The 20,601-nt window shown below is 38.1% G+C and overlaps 1 protein-coding gene across 1 annotated transcript; it reads left to right on the plus strand.

Annotated features, from left to right (window-relative positions):
* The first annotated feature begins 325 nt into the window (after positions 1–325).
* On the plus strand, positions 326–19,541 carry ECHDC3 (enoyl-CoA hydratase domain containing 3). The gene is made up of 5 exons (XM_053716463.1): positions 326–486; positions 2,290–2,411; positions 3,849–3,946; positions 8,347–8,547; positions 17,770–19,541. The coding sequence occupies exons 1-5, from the start codon at positions 359–361 to the stop codon at positions 18,088–18,090; spliced, it is 870 nt and encodes a 289-aa protein (XP_053572438.1). The 5' UTR covers positions 326–358; the 3' UTR covers positions 18,091–19,541.
* The last annotated feature ends 1,060 nt before the right edge of the window (positions 19,542–20,601 follow it).

The following is a 20,601-nucleotide window of genomic DNA, read 5'->3' on the forward strand; positions in this document are numbered from 1 at the left end:
AATAAAGACATTGAACTGTCAGATACATCAAAATTAAATAAGACTACAATAATAAATGATCGAAATTAAGATGTTACATGTTGTAAATAAAAATAGGGAAGAATGAGAGCAGATAAAGGAGGGAGTCGGAGACTGTAACAAAGTTTGAGCAAATTAAGGGAGACCACTAGAAATAAGAGAGGGCAGCCTTATTACTGGCACTGACTTACAGTTCAAAATAGATTGCGTGCAGTTGCCCAATAAATACAACAAGCAGGGTTTGCTGCAGTGCGCGCTCCTCCAGTCTAGGTGTCAGCAGTGAGTTAGTGCTGCGCTGTGGCTCCTCTACCTGCTCTGTGCTCTGCTGTGTGTAACAGGGATGGCAGTGCGGATCACGTGCAGACTGGGCTCCTGCAGAGCTGCTGCGGGGCTACTAGTCAGGTTCCGCAGCACAGGGCTACCCGGACACAAGCCGCTTACTGTGTGTTTGCAGGAGGACGGAGTCAGGTCAGCAGGAGGAAACATTATGTAAACGGTTTCTCGGTCTTCTGTCTCCAGCTGCTTTGGCAGTAATTTGTCAAACCCTGATTTGTAGGAGTGTGAAGCAGGGTAGGATAACTCGGTACTGCATATAACTCACCCGCAGTGTCACTGCATAGTCACTATTATGTAACACTGTAACATCTGCAAAAGGGTTAAACCCAGTTAAAATGTGATCTGAAGCTGTAATGCATCGCTGTGCTTAGCATGAACAGCATACACAGGTAGCTGCTGACCATTGTTATGATCCCTGGTTAGGAATAACTTGGCAGTGTGCCCATTGGCATTAGTTACATCCAAGGCATTTATGAGCTTTGTTATTACTGTATTTTTATGACCCTTTAATAAAGCTGCATTGTTCTTCAGTTTCTGATCCACTAGTGATAAAACATACAGTGCAGAAAAACATGATCTCTCTTTTACATATCCTACAAAAAAAGCATAATAGGAAAGAAATAACTTGTCATTAGAGCTGTGTGTGAGATTCCCCAATAAAGGTTGTCAGCCCTTGAAAGTGAACATATCTGAGGCTATGCTGATTATACAGGGGGCAATCTATTCTTGTTAATAATAATGACATGATTTTGTTATGTAAAATAGTGTTAGACTCCCAGAATCAAACAGTACCACTCATGAGCAGGACAGAGTCACTGGGCTAATCCATATGTATCCTCCGATCACCAGCTGTGTTGTGCTCAGGAACAGAAATGCAGCACACCTGGTGCACACCATGTATGTGTTTGTAACTAGTTTAACAAAGTGAATAACAAGCATTTATATTATAATAAAATTGTATAATTACAAATCCAGAATGCCAAAATACAAACTTATTCTGACATACAAACTTTTGAATTATTATTTAAAAAAATAAAATAAATCATCAACAATTACTCCCCCCCAGCCTGTAAATCACAGTCTTCTCTGCCTTTGTCTTCAGTTTGATTTTTGTGTTGTAAAATCAAATAATAGTGTATATTTATTTAAAAGAACACACATTACCTTTCTGATTACAGTACTGTACTTTCTGGTGGTACTATGTATATTAAAAATTATATAAAAGTACCTTTAGATAGCATGTATACAATGCATAATGACATGTAAATATTGCCTAAATGACATAAGATATTGTAACTTGGTTCCATCCCCTCCCCCAACAGTCCCATTTTACAGATGCAAATATTCCAAAATCCAAACACTTCCTAAATCCAAACCTTTTCTGGTCCCAAACAGCTTGGATACAGGGTTTCTACCTGTGTGTATGAATGTATGTATATGTGCTGTGTATATGTATGTGTATATATATATATATATATATATATATATATATATATATATAAAATAAACACACACACACACACATATGCAGAGTGCTTGTCACTCCAATAGTGGAACTGTTATACATATTTATAGTCATATAATTTGGAGAATAATTATTATTGTAGTGTGTGTGTGTGTATATATATATATATATATATATATATATTGCATTGTATATATCCTTTTTACTTTGCACTAACTTCTGTCCCCATCTTTCCTTTATCTGTTGCTTCCCCAAATATGAAATCTGTTCTCTCATTCTGCTGTTTATAGGAATTCTAACTTTTTCACTCCTGTCTCTGGTTGCACCAATCAGAAAAAGGAAGCTTCAATTCCTTTTTTCCCTTCACGTTTAATAATAATATTCCTGATGTATGTTAGTGTGTGCATTGTAATGTAACGTTTGACTGATTTATTTTTTTTTGCTGATTTTTTTTTTAAAAACATAAATAGAAAGATCCTCCTGAATAACCCAGAACAGAGGAATGCCCTGTCTCTCTCTATGCTGCATGCTCTCCAGAGCGATATTCTGCATGAGGTCAATGATAGGCACCTGAGAGTTATTATCATTGCAGGTATTCTATGTTATCGATGTCTGTCTACATCACCCTGATATAGGGTTGCTACCTTGGCCATGTGTTCCTGGACAGTTATGAGTTATACATGCTGCAGGATGTGCAGGGAGGAACTTACATTTTGCTGTCCAGCAGCTCTATTCATGTGATGTTGAGAGGCAAAATACATGTTCCTTCCTGCACACCCTGCAGCATGTATAACTGTCCAGGAAAACATGGCTGAGGTGGCACTGTCCCTCCCCTATGTAACTTACTACAGAACACCACTACCTCTCACCTAAAGGGGCATTGTGATCCAAATTTAAAGGGACAGTCAAGTCAAAATTAAACTTTCATGATTCAGATAGGGCATGCAATTTTAAACCACTTTCCAATTTACTTTTTTTTAATCAAATCTGCTTTGTTCTTTTGGTATTCTTTGTTGAAAGGTAAACCTAGGTAGAGTCATCTGATAATTCCTAAGTCCATGAAGGCCGCCTCTTATTGGACAATTTTTTACAGCTACACTGTACTAGTTCATGTGTGCCATATAGATAACATTGTGATCACTTTTTAATTTACTTCTATTATTTGATTTGCTTTGTCACACTTGGTAACTTCTGTTAAAAAGCATACCTAGGTAGTCTCAGAGGCAGCAATGCACTACTGGGAGCTAGCTGCTGACTGATGGATTCACATATAGGCTCCTTATCATTGGCTCACACAATGTGTTCACCTAGCTTCCAGAAGTACATTGTAGCTCCTTCAACAAAGGATCCCAAGAGAATTAAGCATATTTGTTAATTCATGTAAACTGGAAAGTTGTTTAAAATTGTACATTCTGTCTGAATCATGAAAGGAAAACTTTGGTTTTCATGTCCATTTTATAAATTCCACATTGTTTCCATTGAGGTGATAAGATAATTTACTCCATTAACGTCTATGGAGATTTATAAGTTACCACCAGTTTCCACAGTTTACCACCTCAATGGAAACTATCCCTAATTCTGTAGATAATTATCTATTTAAAGGGATATCAAACAGTACATACATGTTATATATAATGATGTATTTAAAACAAAGATAGTATTAATTAGTAAAGTATTGAAGATATATATGTAATGGTTTAGTTTCTTTAAAAGTAATGGGCACTGCCATGTTTTAAAAGAGAGTGTGCAAACAAGGCTGTGTGAAACAGAATCTAACTATCAGGGTTTCCTCACAGTCTTGTTTGCACAACTTACTGTATTGCCTGTGTTCTGTCTCTCCCTGATTGACCTCAGCATAAAAGAATGGGGGAAACCTAGGTTAAAACATGGTGGCGCCTGTTACTTTATAGTAATCCCCCTTTTTCAAGTCACATATATCTTCAGGAGGTCTCAAATCTTTGCATATACTAAAAATATTGAACATTGATAAATTTGTTTTCTTTTATGGTGAATCTGCACTGGTGATCAGCTGAAGGTCCCGTGTTTTCATCTGGGCACAACCTAAAGGAGCTGACTCCAGCACATGGTAAAGATCATCATGCAGAAGTGTTTAACACGTGCGCCAAGGTAAGAGTCACATGTGACTGTATAAATGCAAATGAGCACAATGCAGATATTAGCCCAGGGGGATCTAATGATTAATAGCCCCATGTCATATATATCTGTAACACTATACAAGAGATACTGTGGTAGTACAAGTAGTAACTATTAGTCTACTGCTTATTACAAAGTAAGTGCTGCTATATTGTCTATTTATTATGTATTTGCCAGATATTAAATTCTACCATATTTAGTGGTTCTTTAAAGACAGCTCCAGGGCAGCAATGCCCTACTGGGCACTCACTGACTATATCTGGAGAGCCAATGACAAGAGGCATACGTGTGTAGCCACCAATCAACAGCTAGCTCCTAGTAGTGCATTGCTTCTCCTCAGCCTATCTAGATATGTGTTTCAACAAAGGATACCAAGAGAACAAAGTACATTTAATAATTTAAGTTCTATTAATTTGTACATTAGTTTTATCCAATTATGTCTAGCTGTTAAAGGGATATTATACCCACTTTCTAATTTACTTCTATTATCTAATTTTCTTCATTCTCTTGATTTCCTTTGCTTAAAAGCATATCTAGATAGGCTCAGAAGCTGCTGATTGGTGGCTGCACATAGATTCCTTGTGTGATTGGCTCAGCCGTATGCACTGCTGTTTCTTCAACAAAGGATATCTACAAAATGAAGCAAATTAAATGATAGAAGTAAAATGGAATATTGTTTAAAATTGTATTCTCTATCTGAATCATGAAAGAAAAAATGTGGGTTTAATGTCCCTTTAAAGAGGGATCTTAAAGGGATATTAAACAGTAAATAAATAATATATATATATAATGGTTTAATCAAAGCAAAGATTAGCCTGAGAATAATATGCAGAAAACTGTAATAGATGTTTAAATATTGAAAAAAATGTCAAGTATAATGTTATTAAGTACTTAAAGTGACAGTCTAGTCAAAAATAAACTTTCATGATTCAGTTAGGGCATATCATTTTAAAAAACTTTCTAATCTACTTTTAGCATAAAATTTGCTTTGTTCTTTTGGTATTCTTAGTTGAAAGCTAATCATAGGTAGGCTCATATGCTAATTTCTTAGCCCTTGAAGGCCGCCTCTTATCTGAATACATATGACAGTTTTTCTTAAAGCGCCACTGTAAGTAAATATTTTCTATGCCTGTTACTAACTAACTACCCCAAATACGCTTTTTATCAATAGCATTTCATTAACATATCTCTACCGTATATCAGAAATCTTGTCTGCAAATGTAATTGTTTTCCAAACCCACTCCGTGGGTATCCTTTGCTCTGTACCAATCCGTTTACAATACCTAGGTTTCAAAATGGCGCTTTAAACACAAAGTTATTGGTTTAAGTATTTTGAACATGCAGTGCTGAAAATAGTGGGCAGGATAACGTGACATCATCGGCGAATAAAAGATATAACTTTTAGAACGTTATGAAACTTCGTTTTGGAGAAAATATAGGTCAGTAGGTTTTAATTAATGTTTATTAACTTTAATATGTTGTTTAGCTTAAAAATTATAACAGAAAGTAATCCTTTAACTTGTGCCATACACATACTATTGTGCTCACTACTGTAGAGTTATGAGTCAGCACTGATTGGCTAAACTGCAAGTCTGTCAAAAGAACTGAAATAAGGGGGCGGTCTGCAGAGGCTTAGATGCAAGGTAATCACAGTGGTAAAAAGTATATTAATATAACTGTGTTGGTTATGCAAAACTGGGGAATGGGTAATAAAGGGATTATCTATCTTTTTAATCAATAAACATTCTGGACTAGACTGTCCCTTTAACCCCTTCCCGCTCAGACTTATTTGTTTACATCGGAAAACAAAGTCCTGATGTAAACAAATAAGTTATAAAGTGAAATCACGCAATCGTTCATGTGATTTCAATGATGGAATCATGTTTGGGGGGAGTACCTATGACGCTAGGCACACCCTCCAGCCCGCGATCATATTCAGGAAGCGCTTTTGGTTTCAGTACAGCCAAAAGGCTAGGACGTTCTATTCCGTCCTATGGGCGTTAAAGCCTAGTGCAGTTAGGAAGGCATAGAACGTCCTAAGGGTGGGAAGGGGTTAAAGGGACAGTCAACACCAGAATTGTTGTTGTTTAAAAAGAAAGATAATCCCTTTATTACCCATTCCGCAGTTTTGTATAACCAACACTGTTATAATAATACATAATTTACCTCTGTAATTACCTTGTATCTAAGCTTCTGCTGACTGCCCCTTTATTTCAGTTCTTTTGACAGACTTGCATTTTAGCAAATCAGTGCTCACTCCTAGGTCACTTCACGTGCATGAGCTCAGTGCTATCTATATTAAACACATGAAATAATGCCCTCTAATGGTCAAAATCCATTCAGATTAGAGGCAGCCTTCGAAGTCTAAGAAATTAGCATATGAACCTCCTAGGTTTAGCTTTCAACTAAGAATATCAAGAGAACAAAGCAAAATTGGTTATAAAAGTAAATTGGGCAGTTGTTTAAAATTACATTCCCTATTTAAATCATGAACGTTTTTTTTTTTGGACTTGACTGTCTCTTTAAAGAGACACTAAACCCACATTTTTTCTTTCATGATTCAGACAGAGCATACAATTTTAAGCAACTTTCTAATTTTCTCCTATTATCAATTTTTCTTTGTTCTTTGCTATCTTTATTTAAAAAGCAGGAATGTGATGCATAGGAGCCGGCCCATTTTTTTTTGAGAACCTGGGTTTTGCTTGCTTATTGGTGGGTAATGTAAGCCTCCAATAAGCAAGTGCTCTCCATGGTGCTGAACCGAAAATGAGCTGGCTGCTAAGATTTACTTGCCAGCTTTTAAAATAAAGATACCAAGAGAATGAAGAAAATTTGATAATAGGAGTAAATTAGAAAGTTGCTTAAAATTTCATGCTCTATCTGAATCATGAAAGAAAAAAATTAGGTTCAGTGTCCCTTTAAGTCTCTATACCAATGTTCAATTTTATTTTTTAGGAGTAAATTACCCTTTAGTTTTGCTATATTCCAACAGCCGTTGTTTGTACACTTTATCTGTCCCTAATTGTCTTCTGCAGATGAATAGATGAAGGCAATCTAGGTTTCAACATGGAGGCACCTATTCCTTTTTTAGTTCAATTACAAGACAAGGGGACAAAATAAATGAGTATAAGTATATTGCACATTTTTAATACACATAAGTGTTTAATGTCCTGTTTTAAAAAGCTAAATAGTCTAATAAATAAATAAAGCCTTCTTGACCATAATATTATAACTTGGAGAACGCGAGAGAGTGTTGATTTAATAGACATCTTCTATTAAAGGCAAGTGGTCATGATATGACAGAGGGGATTAGTTTCAGGAGTCATTTGCTTTAGCATCTCAGTGCAGAATGAGTGGTTGATTCATGGAGTTTACTTATAAAGACCAATAGAGATGATGAGGACAAATACTGTAGGGAAAATAATGTCTGGTATATGTATAACGCTGAGATTTTCATATTAAATAGTTATGTGTAATGAATCTACTTTACAGTATATTTTCATTATTCATTTTGTCCCCTTTTCATGTAATTTAGCTCTAAAAATTCATTCTCACAGCTGTAACTCCACCACTCAGCCTTTCCAGGGATACCCCTGCTACATATATTCCCCTAATTGGCTTTAACAGATAATAGACTGTAAAATAATGCACCTTATACAAACATAATGATCATGGCTAGCCCAGATTGGCTCCTTCAAATAGGGCAAGTGGTTTGTTTAGTTTGACTGTTGAAAAACTGTTGCAGCAAAACAAGGTTTTAAAGTAACAGTAAAGTCAAAATGTAATCTTTATGATACTGATAGAACTGCAGTTGTAAACAACTTTCCAATATACTTTTATTTTCAATTTGCTTTTCTATTGGTATACTTTGTTATTAAAGAGTAAACTTTGGTAAATCGATAAGAGCCTAGAATTATGCACGTGTTTAACAGTCTATGGCAGCAGTGTCTGCAAGTATGTATAACATAGCTATAAACAATGTTGCAAACTCTGCTGCCAGATGGCTAAAGACACGTGCACACTCCTGAGCTAACCTAGTATTACTCTTTAAAAAAGGATACCAAGAAAATGAAACAAAATTAATAATAGTTTTAAACTAGAAAGTTGTTTAAAATGTCATGTTCTAGCAATCCATTTAAATGTAATTTTAATATTACTGTTCTTTTGGTTTGCTAAGAAAATGTCAGCTGTCAACAAGATATGTACTGTCCCTTTAATTAACCTTACACTTCAGAATGAAACATGGACAGATGCAGTGGATCTTGTGGTCCTTAGCTGCCATGAAAACCTATTTTTCTGTACCATGTAAACCTATTTTTCTGTGTTCCTATATTTTACTTGCTGCTTGGTTAAACTGTATGTTTTGTTTATAGCTGATGACCACGATCCAAAGCCTCCCGGTGCCAGTTATAGCTCAAGTACATGGCCTGGCTACCGCAGCTGGGTGCCAACTTGTCGCCAGCTGTGATGTAGCTGTGGCCTCTGACAGCGCCAGGTTTGCCACGCCAGGCGTGAATGTTGGCCTCTTCTGCTCCACACCAGCAGTTGCCTTAGGAAGAGCAGTGCCTAGAAAGGTTGGTTGGGCCTTTATTCTAAAACATAAAAAAGAACTGTAAGAAATGATGTGTTCTACTAACGTGGCAAATAAAACTGTTGCAGTCAGCTTGTAGGGACATTTCATTTATTTGGCAGTTTGTCCAGTTTCTGTTTTTCTCAGCATTCTGCAGCCTCATCTTATGTAATTCTGCATAACTGAAATTGTACCAGAGGGCTTATGTCTGTTCCAGCTTGCATAGCTTTACTGAATTTCCTGAGGTTTTAGGGGAAGGACATTAAACAGCACAGTCCGGTCACAGTATTGTAAATGTCTGGCGCGGGATCCACAGTAGAGCTGGGATAAGATCTATAATATAAATATATATTACTGTATCATATGTTTAAAGGAGCATTCTAATATCATTTGTGCAATTACTGACCCTAGATAACGGGATATTAAACGGCTGTGCTCAACTGCAATACTATAGTTACTGCTCACAAATGCAATTTCTTTTCCTCCTGAACATGCAATTCAGTGCTCTTGTTTTAACCCCTTACTGGCTGGTAAAATGTAGGTGTTATTGCACCATGTGTAAGAAGCGGCACGCATTCACAGATAAGTGACTGCTGGCTTTTTGACAGCTATATTTTGCACATCTGATTATCATGCGTGATGAGTGGGAGCTTTACATTTTTGCATTACACTATATAATTTGTGTAGATGATATATATATACAGTCGTATGTAAAAGTTTAGGCACCCCTAACAATTTCCATGATTTTCATTTATAAATAATGGGGTGTTTGGATCAGCAATTTAATTTTGATCTATCAAATAACTGAAGGACACAGTAATATTTCAGTAGTGAAATTAGGTTTATTGGATTAACAGAAAATGTGCAATATGCATCAAAACAAAATTAGACAGGTGCATACATTTGGGCACTCTTGTAATTTTGTTGATTTGAATACCTGTAACTACCTAGTACTGATTAATTGGAACACACAATTGGTTTGGTGAGCCCATTAAACCTTGAACTTAACAGACAGGTGCATCCAATCAGGAGAAAAGGTATTTAAGGTGGCGAATTGCAAGTTGTTGTTCTCTTTGACTCTCCTCTGAAGGGTAGCAACATGGGGGCCTCAAAACAACTCTCAAATGACCTCAAAACAAAGATTGTTCAACATTATGGTTTAGGGGAAGGCTACAAAAAGCTATTGCAGAGATTTAAGCTGTCAGTGTCCACTGTGAGGAACATAGTGAGGAAATGGAAGACCACAGGCACAGTTCTTGTTAAGGCCAGAAGTGGCAGGCCAAGTAAAATATCGGAGAGGCAAAGGATGGTGAGAACGATAAAAAACAGCCCACAGACCACCTCCAAAGACCTACAACATTATCTTGCTGCAGATGGTGTCACTGTGCATCATTTAACAATTCAGCGCACTTTGCACAAGGAGAAGCTGTATGGGAGAGCGATGCAGAAGAATCCTTTTCTGCACACACGCCACAAACAGAGTCGCTTGAGGTATGCACATTTGGACAAGCCAGCTTCATTTTGGAAGAAGGTGCTGTGGACTGATGAAACAAAGATTGAGTTATTTGGTCATAACCAGGGGCATTATGCATGGCGGCAAATGAACACAGCGTTCCAAGACAAACACTTGCTCCCACAGTAAAATTTGGTGGATTTTCCATCATGCTGTGGGGCTGTGTGGCCAGTGCCGGTACTGGGAATCTTGTTAAAGTTGAGGTTCGCTTGGATTCCACTCAATATTAGCAGATACTTGAGAATAATGTTGAGGAATCAGTTACAAAGTTGAAGTTACGCCAGGTCTGGATATTTCAACAAGACAACCACCCAAAACACTGCTCAAAATCTACTCTGGCATTTATGCAGAGAAACCAGTACAATATTCTGGAATGACCATCCCAGTACCCAGACCTGAATATCATTGAAAACTGTGGGGTGATTTGAAGTGGGCTGTCCATGCTCGGCAACCATCAAACCTAACTGAACTGGAGATGTTTTGCAAGGAGGAATGGTCCAAAATACCTTCATCCAGAATCCAGACACTCATTACAGGCTATAGGAAGCATCTAGAGGCTGTTATTTCTGCTAAAGAAGGCTTTTATTGTTATTATTATTATTATTATCGGTTATTTGTAGAGCACCAACAGATTCTGCAGCGCTATAAACAAATGCGGAGTACAACAAAACAATTATAGGGATCAAATGGGTAGAGGGCCCTGCCAAGAGTTGCACTGTTGTAGTCAACTCTTAAGAAGGTGATCTATAAACAGCTGGACTCTTAGGCTTACATGCTAAGGGGGTTAAGGGGATAGCAATGGAGGAGAGGAACTGGTATAAAAAAAGGTTAGCGTAGGTTGTATGCATCCCTGAACAGTAGAGTCTTTAGGAAGTACTTGAGGCTAGGCAGAGAGTTCCACAAGATGGGAGCCGGTCTGGAGAAGTCCTGTAAACGGGAGTGTGATGAGGTGACAAGAGAGGAGGAGAGTAGGAGGTCGTGAGCAGAGCGAAGGGGACGGAAGGGAGAGTATCTGAAAACAAGGTCTGAGATATAGGGGAGAGCAGTGCAGTTGAGGGCTTTGTATGTCAGAATGAGAATTTTGTGTTTGATCCTAGAGGCAAGAGGAAGCCAGTGAAGGGATTGGCAGAGAGGTGCAGCAGATGAAGAGCGACGTGTAAGGAAGATGAGTCTGGCAGAGGCATTCATTATGGATTGTAAAGGAGCTAGGCGGCAGGTGGGGAGACCAGAGAGGACAGAGTTGCAGTAATCGAGGCGGGAAAGAATGAGTGGATTAAAATCTTAGTTGTGTCTTGTGTAAGGAAGTGTCTAATTTTAGAGATGTTTTTAAGGTGGAAGCGGCAGGCTTTAGCCAATGACTGAATGTGAGGAGTGAAAGAAAGATCTGAGTCAAATGTGACCCCGAGACATCGGGCATGCGGGGTAGGGGTAATGATGGAGTTGTCGACAGTTATAGAGAGATTGGGGGTGGAGAGTTTAGAAGAAGGGGGGAAAATAAGGAGCTCAGTTTTGGAGAGATTTAGCTTGAGGTATTGAGAGGACATCCAGTTAGAGATGTGAGAAAGACAGTTAGTGACACGGGTTAGCAAGGAAGGAGATAGGTCTGGTGCAGAGAAGTAGATTTGGTTGTCATCGGCATACAAATTATATTGTAAACCGTGGGACTTTATTAGGGAACCTAGTGATGACGTGTAGATTGAGAAGAGAAGGGGACCGAGGACAGAGCCTTGCGTTACTCCGACAGAAAGTGGTGACGGGGCAGAGGAGGCCCCAGAGAAGGCTACACTAAAGGTACGGTTTGACAGGTAGGAAGAGAGCCACGAGAGGGCTGTGTCACAGATGCCGAAGGATTGGAGGGTTTGGAGCAAAAGAGGGTGGTCAACAGTGTCAAAGGCTGCGGACAGATCAAGGAGGATAAGCAGAGAGAAGTGGCCTTTTGATTTTGCTGTAAGTAGGTCGTTGGTAACCTTAACAATTGCTGTCTCTGTGGAGTGATGGGGACGAAATCCAGATTGCAATGGGTCAAGGAGAGAGTTTATTGTAAGGAAATGGGATAGGAGTGCATAAGCTAGTTTTTCAAGAAGCTTTGATGCAAGAGGGAGGAGGGAAATAGGGCGGTAGTTGGATGGGGAGGTAGGCTCAAGGGAAGGGTTTTTGAGGATAGGTGTGACCAGTGCATGTTTCAGCGATGAGGGAAATATACTGGTGCTGAGGGAGAGGTTGAAAGTGTGTGTGAGTATAGGGGTAAGGGTGGCAGAGAGGGAGGAGAGTAGCTGTGAGGGGATAGGGTCAAGGGGACAGGTAGTGAGGTGAGAGTGCAGTATAAGTGCTGAAACTTCTTCCTCAGTAACAGGGGAGAATGAGCTAAGTTTAAGGTTATGTGGGTTGTGGTTGAGTGAGAGCATTTGAGGGGGTGAGAGAATGGAATTATGTTGAGAGCTGATTTCATTTCTGATGGAGTCGATTTTGTTATTGAAGGGGTTGACAAAGTCTTGAGCTGACAGAGAAGTTGTATTAGGAGGTGGAAGAGGGCGGAGGAGAGTATTGAAGGTGGAGAACAAACGTTTTGGGTTTGAAGAAAGATTAGAGATAAGAGTAGAAAAGTAGTGTTGCTTATGGAAATTACGGGCAGAGTAGTAGGAGTTCAAGAAAAATTTGTAATGTTGAAAATCAGCTGAACTCCTAGATTTTCTCCAGTGCCGCTCAGCAGTACTCAGCAGAACATCTGCATAGGTATCGTGTCAGAGGAGTATGCCAGGGCTGAGGATGAGTGTTTGATTTCCGAGTTATGGTAAGAGGGGCAAGATTGTCAAGGACGGATGTAAGGGTGTAATTATAGTGCCAGATAGATTGGTCAGGGCAGGAAAAGGAGAAGAATTAGAGGAGAGGTTTGAGGGAATTAGAAAGCTGTTGTTGATCTAATGACATAATGGTTCTGTGAAGTTTGGTGTGAGGAGCAGAAGGAGGGAGAGTTGTAGGGAGGGATGATATGTTGCAAGTAAGGAGATGGTGGTTAGAAAAAGGAAAAGGGGAGTTTGAGAGAGTGCATTGATAGCTAAAGATCAGGTCAAGGGAGTGACCATCTTTGTGAGTGGGAGAATTAGTCCATTGTGACAAACTGAAAGAGGAAGTGAGTTGCAGAAGTTGTTTTGCAGAGGAGGCAGTGGGATTGTCAAGAGGGATGTTGAAGTCACCAAGAATGAGGGAAGGGGTGTCTGAGGAAAGGAAATAAGGTAGCCAGGCAGCCAAGTCTTCTATAAATTGAGTTGAGGAGCCAGGAGGACGGTATATGACTGCAACACGTATAGAAAGAGGAGAGAATAAGCGAATCATGTGGGTTTCGAATGAGGAAAATGTGAGGGAAGAGATGGGATGTATTTGTTGAAAGGTGCAACGAGAGGAAAGTAAAATACCTACACCACCTCCTTGTCTATTAACAGACCTAGGAGTGTGGTTGAAGTGGAGACCCCCCCCATGTGACAGAGCAGCAGTGGATGCTGTGTCTAGGGGAGAGAGCCAGGTTTCTGTTAGGGCCAGAAGGTTGAGGGAGTGGGAGATAAAGAGGTCTTGTATATAAGTGAGTTTGTTGCAAACAGAGCGAGAGTTCCAGAGTGCACAGGTGAAAGGGGTAGTGGCTTTTGATGCAAGAGGAATGTGAGTAAGGTTGTCAGAGTTTTGTTTTTTGAGTCTGTGGGACGGTACACATGGATGTGCACGGCTAGGCAGTTGTTGGGGACCAGAATTAGGGGAGATGTCACCAGCAGTTAGTAAAAGCAAGAGGGAGAGTGACATAAAGATGAGATACAGATTTGCAGTAATGAGACTGCTTTTGAGACAAGGTGCAGGGGGGAGAGAGTGTTTAGGAATAAGTAAAGTTCGTGAGTACAAAAGTAAGGTGAGTTTAAGAGAGATGGGCTAATGAACAGTGCAGGTGGAGAGGGAGAAGGAGTAATTGAATAATGTAGTTTGTTATAGAGACAAAAGGCAGCAAAAAGGAATATGAAGATATTAGGCATTTTTACAAAAGAGGGAACCAGTTAAACACATAAGGCACAGTATTTTTTGCATAAGTTGCATAAGTAGTTTTGCACAGTATCTTTTTGCATAAGAAAACAGTAAGGTATATCAAACATAATATTACAAAAGTACCTGCCTTGAAAAAGAAGGCTTAAAGAAGGCTTTACTAAATATTGATGCAATATTTCTGTTGGGGTGCCCAAATTTATGCCACCTGTCTAATTTTGTTTTGATGCATATTGCACATTTCCTGTTAATCCAATAAACCTCATTTCACTGCTGAAATATTACTGTGTCCTTCAGTTATTTGATAGATCAAAATTAAATTGCTGATCCAAACACCCATACACACAGAGAGAGAGAGAGAGAATGAGAGAGAGAACTCTGACACAGAGACTGACACTAAACAAACATAAGGAGGCACTCTGGTCATTTAATATATCAAGCATGACATTTCGGGGACAAACTCCCCTTCCTCAGACGTCTGAGGAAGGGGAGTGTGTCCCTGAAACGTCACTCTTGATATATTACATTTGACTTATTAAAAGACCAGAGAGTGCCTCCTTATGTTCTCTATAAATGTAATCGTTGACACCCTGGCAGCTGAATACTGAGACGAGAGTGCTCTCTTCTGGACAGTGTGTGTGTGTATATATATATATATATGTAAAATAGTTATATCAGGGCTCGACAATCCCAAGTGCCACTAGCTCCTAGATATTTTACCCCTGGCTCCTAACTTTTTGGTCTATTCTTCATCTTTCTATATAAAATGCCACTGTCTGGTTCTTAAAAGTCTGACTGACTCCTAAATATTGTTACTGAATTTTAAATTTTAAACAGATTTTTCAACGCCTGTGTTATCTAACATTTAAACTAGGTGTAAAAACTGCAAAAATCTAATCCTCCCTTTCGATATTGTATAACCCAACGCCTTCAATACAGCTGCAAAAAGGCCAACAGCTTCACTTATCTGTGAATGTTCATATTTCTGTCGCAGGGTGCAAAACATGTGCGCTCCATGATGGTGAAACCCAGTATTAAAATGCAGAGCTCCACCAACTGGCACCGGTAAAGGGTTAGAACAACATCTCTTCTCTGAAGAGAGCTGCAGGCTGGTGAATAGTAGCTATTTTATTAAAGTCATTTCCAGCAGTCATGATTATTGGTAACCTTTATTCATTATGTTGTTACTTCATACACTCCCTCCATTCGTTCAGTGATGATTAGACAGTGTTTGCAGATACATGGAATATTCTTCCAGAAGAGGTAAGCAATTCCGAGACATAATTATTGCTTGAGAGCCGTTTACTTCGCTATGCAGGATGTAATGAAGAGACACATTTACAATCATATTTATTTAGCTTGTTTTAACTGCACAGTACTTTTGCTTGTTCCTCCATCCCTCTGAAAAACTGAAATGACTCTATCATACTTAAAGGGCCACTGAAAGTAAATCTTTTCTATGCCTGTTACTAACTAACTACCCCAAATACGCTTTTTATCAATAGCATTTCATTAATATATCTCTACCATATATCAGAAATCTTGTCTGCAAATTTAATTGTTTTCCAAACCCACTCCGTGGGTATCCTTTGCTCTGTACCAATCCGTTTACAATACCTAGGTTTCAAAATGGCGCTTTAAACACAAAGTTATTGGTTTAAGTATTTTGAACACGCAGTGCTGAAAATAGTGGGCAGGATAACGTGACATCATTGGCGAATAAAAGATATAACTTTTAGAACGTTATGAAACTTCGTTTGGGAGAAAATATAGGTCAGTAGGTTTTAATTAATGTTTATTAACTTTAATATGTTAGTTGTTTAGCTTAAAAATTATAACAAAGTAATCCTTTAAGGCCAGTGAAATGACACGCCCTGCAACATGCTACATAGTTAATGCTTAGATTAGAGTACAAGTTCTTTTACAACTTTGCTTAAAGTGATAGTAAATCCTAGCGATTTTATCAGTGGAACAAATAAAGGGGACTTTCATTCATGAAGTATAAGTTTTACCACACCTATCTCACATGCCATGAATTATAAATATAGTAATAGTATACTATGAATCTGCTGGGCCTGCTGAAAAATAACAATATGTAATTTGTGTGGGCCAATCACTGAAATTTGGTTTACAATGTGGTTTAAAGGACCACTCAATGCTGTAGAATTGCAGAATTAACCAGTTCATAATAAAAGGACAATGATTTAACACCTACTCTGAATATCAAATAAGCAGTCTTTTTTTTTTTCTGACACATTTATTTTTTCTCCCATTTTCCGGCCCCCCTGCATCATGTGACAGACATCAGCCAATCACAGACTAGTATACGTATAACCTGTGAGCTTGTGCACATGCTCAATAGGGTCTTGTTCCCCAGAAAGTGTGAATATAAAAAGACTGTGCACAATATGATAATAGAAGTAAATTGGAAAGTGTCTTAAAACTGCTGCTCTATCTGAATCATAAAAGTTTATTTTGACTTGAGTGTCCCTTTAAATGTAAGTAGCAAAAAAAGCTCAAAATTGGCTCAGCACTGGGGTGAAAAAAAGGGTTATCCTTTTTTACTTCAGTTTGTTGTCAATAGTCAAACTCCACCCACCAATTTTTTTCTTTAATGATTCAGATAGACCATACAATTTTATACAACTTCTATTCTATCGTTTGTTGAAAAGCGGTGACGTAAGCCCAGGAGCGTGCACGTGAATGCAACACTATATGGGAGCACTTTTGCAAGAATGTTATCTGTTTGCACTATTTCCTGCCATTTAATGCTTTAGAAGCCTATTTTACCTAGGTATCTCTTCAACAAAGAATATCATGGGAACAAAGCAAATTTGATAGACGTAAATTGGAAACTTTTTTTTAAATTGTATGCCCTGTCTAAATAAGAGAATAACATTTTGAGTTTCAAATCCCTTTAAGACTAGCGACCCTGCACCGCTATGTGTTTAACCCCAGTTAAGGGGTTAAACACACAGTAGAAGTACTGCTTGGGACCAACGTGGCGCTGATGGTCCCAAGTGGAAACCCCCTCTGATCAAATAAGCAGCGCTAGTTGCACAACCCAGCTGTTCCAACTAGCGCTGCTAATTAGTTTAGTTGCAGTTTCTGCTTGGGACCAGCAGTACTTCTAGTGTTTGTTTAAAGGGATAGTCTAGTCAAACTTAAACTTTCATGATTTAGATAGAGCAGCAATTTAAATCAACTTTATAATTTTCTCCTATTATCAATTTTTCTTCGTTCTCTTGGTATCTTTATTTGAAAAAGCAAGAATGTAACCTTAGGAACCAACCCATTTTTGGTTCAGCACCTGGGTAGTGCTTGCTGATTGGTGGCTCCATTTAGACACCAATCAGCAAGCACTACCCAGGTGCTGAGCCAAAAATGGGCCGGCTCTTAAGCTTACATTCAAATAAAAATACCAAGAGAACAGAAAAAATTGATAAAGGGAGTAAATTAGAAAGTTGCTTAAAATTGCTGCTGTATCTGAATCATGAAGGTTTAATGTTGACTGCACTATTCATGGTCGCTAGTGTTACAATTACATGTTCAAATGAATTATTAGAGCATGGTAATATTACACTAGGGTGGCGCTTTTAATGAAAGATATTTATCTGATTAAGTAGGAATATCTTCTACTCCATCTTATTGTTACATTTTTTTAACATTTATTAAAACAATTTTTTACAGGTTGCTCTTGAAATGCTCCTCACAGGTGAGCCGATATCTGCCAAGGATGCATTGTTACATGGTCTTGTCAGCAAAGTGGTGCGAGCGGAAGATCTGGAAACAGAAACAATGAAAATTGCAAGGAAAATCTGCCAAGCCAGCCGCTCTGTGATTGCTCTGGGCAAAGCCACATTCTACAAACAGATAAACCAAACCATTGATGATGCGTATAAGCTAACGGCAGAGGTCATGGTGCAAAACCTGGGTTTGAAAGACGGACAAGAAGGTATCGAGGCCTTCTCTCAAAAACGTAAACCTGTGTGGACTAATTCTTCAGACTGATCTGTACCGACAGCAACTATAATCATTTAATTTATGTAAAATTAAAAGTTTCTATACTTGTTAATTCTATGAATTTGTAAAAATTGAGTTTATAAATACTATTTGTGAAAGCAAATGTTTCATACGTTTTGTAGACTTCTGTTGTGCTGTATTTGCTTCACAAAGCTATACATTATTACAAAAGCTGCTAGATTTAGCTAGTCGATTAAAATTACACGTTACCCATAAGTTGCATCCACTGAAAGTGATGTAAAATGAGTAAAAGTTGACTAGAAAAGATGACAAGAACATCTTCATGCAAAAAGGGAGATATTTTACCTCAAAATTGTGGCATGTGCAAGTACAGTCATTATACTTTTCTCCTCAGTTTACGTACAAAACTCACAAGATCATACTGAAGTCCCATGAGATTATAGCAAAATCACAGTAAAGCAGAGAGTTGACTAAGCATTGATCCTGATTGGCTGGCTGGCTGGCTGTTTTTTCACCATGCCGGCGATTGTAAAAAAAAGCAAAAAAAAAAGCAGCTGAATAGTAACTCCTCACAGTACAGATATTCTAGTGTGGCCCTTAAGGACTTTTTTTCTTTAGGATATGTCTATTTCATTAAGGGGAGTTCAATACTATTCTTTATGTTTAGGAGGTACATTGTCTTTACAGTATAAAATAAGATGAGTTCTCTCCATGGTGGCTAGTTTTTGGGAATTGGAACCTTAGGCCCCGATTCTAAAAAAAATTGCTGGTCAAGACGTAGTTCTAGACGCCAACACTCGCAGGGGCAACCTTCATGGAATTCTATAGAAAAAAGGTGCTGTCCATGCAAGTGTCGAGATGTCTCCCACACAAATAATTAGAGCTCTCTTACGCTTAATACAAATCAAATTACGTTGTTTTCAGTGCACAGTACTTTAAAATTGCTGTAATTTTTGTATGCATAGATTTTCCTTTCCGAATAATTAGTGTTTGAGTATTTTGGTAAACACTCACTACTTTTTAACTAGTGAGAAAAAACAGTGAGAAATGTAGGGCGAAAATGTATATAGAATTACGCTGAGATTTGAGAGAAAATGTATACGCTAATGGAGCGACCAAAAACACTTAGCGCTAGTTTTCATTGAGGTGGTAAAGTGTGGAAACTGGTCTTAACTTAAAAATTCTCCATAGACGTTAATGGAGATAAATTATTTTATCACTGCCTTCCACAACTTACCACCTCAATGGAAACTAGGCCTTAGTCTTTGTATTTTGTACTTTTAAGTATGAATTTGTTGCTTTTTTTTGCACATCCAGTGTACTTAAATTACGATTTACGCTGTGCATAGTTAATACGCTTTATTCCTCTGTAATTTACCTACAAATTGTAAGTTTTAAAAAAAACAACTTTTTGGTGAACAATTTCATTACAAATTTTGTACAAATATTGTACCTTAACAATACATTTTCCCTGCATATTTTTGTGTTAATGGTTAAATTATTTGTTTTATCAGATTTTAAAATAACAAATTTTATTGTGCACTTTTGTAATGTATGTATCTTCCTATACGAAAATCCAGTAAATGCCCCTTTGCAAGACACCCTGTTTTCAGGGTATAAAACTTTAGAAGATTCCACCAGGGAAACAGATGAGCTGGCGAGCATTCTTGTAAAATCTCACCAGCCCAGGGATCTTTTTAGAATCATTGCATTAAAGGGACACTGAACTCCATTTTTTCTTTTGTGATCAGATAGAGCATGCAATTTTAAGCAACTTTCTAATTTACTTCTATTATCAAATTTTCTTCATTCTCTTGGTATCTTTATTTGAAAAGCAAGAATGTGTGTTTAGATGCCGGCCCATTTTTAGTGAACAACCTGGGTTGTTCTTGATGATTGGTGGATAAATTCACCCACCAATAAACAAGTGGCTGTCCAGGTTCTGAACCAAAAATTGGCTGGCTCCTTAGCTTTTTCAAATAAAGATACAAGAGAACGAAGAAAATAGGAGTATATTAGAAAGTTGCTTAAAGGGGCAGTCTAGTCAAAATTAAACTTTCATGATTAAGTTAGGGCATGCAGTTGTAAACAACTTTCTAATATACTTTTATCATCAAATTTGTTCCCTTGGTGGTATTTTTGAAAAGCTAAACCTAGGTAGCCTCAAACTGATTTCTAAACCGCGGAAAACCACCTCAGAGTTCAGAGCATTTTGAAAGTTTTTCACAGTTAGACAGTACTAGTTCATGTGTGTCATATTGATAACATTGTGCTCACTCCCGTGGAGTTATTTAGGAGTCTGCACTGGTTGGCTAAACTGCATGTCTGTCAAAAGCACTGAGATAAGGGGGCAGTCTGCAGAGGCTTAGATACAAGGTAATCACAGAGGTAAAAAGTATATTATATTCTTTCATGATTCAGATAGATTATGAGATTTTAAGCACCTTTCTAATTTACTCCTATTATGAATTTTTCTTTGTTCTCATGCTATCTTGATTTGAAAAAGCAGTACTGTAAGCTTTAGAGCCGAACCATTTT

This window comes from Bombina bombina, chromosome 6, assembly GCF_027579735.1.
Source record: "Bombina bombina isolate aBomBom1 chromosome 6, aBomBom1.pri, whole genome shotgun sequence".
Classification (NCBI taxonomy): domain Eukaryota; kingdom Metazoa; phylum Chordata; class Amphibia; order Anura; family Bombinatoridae; genus Bombina; species Bombina bombina.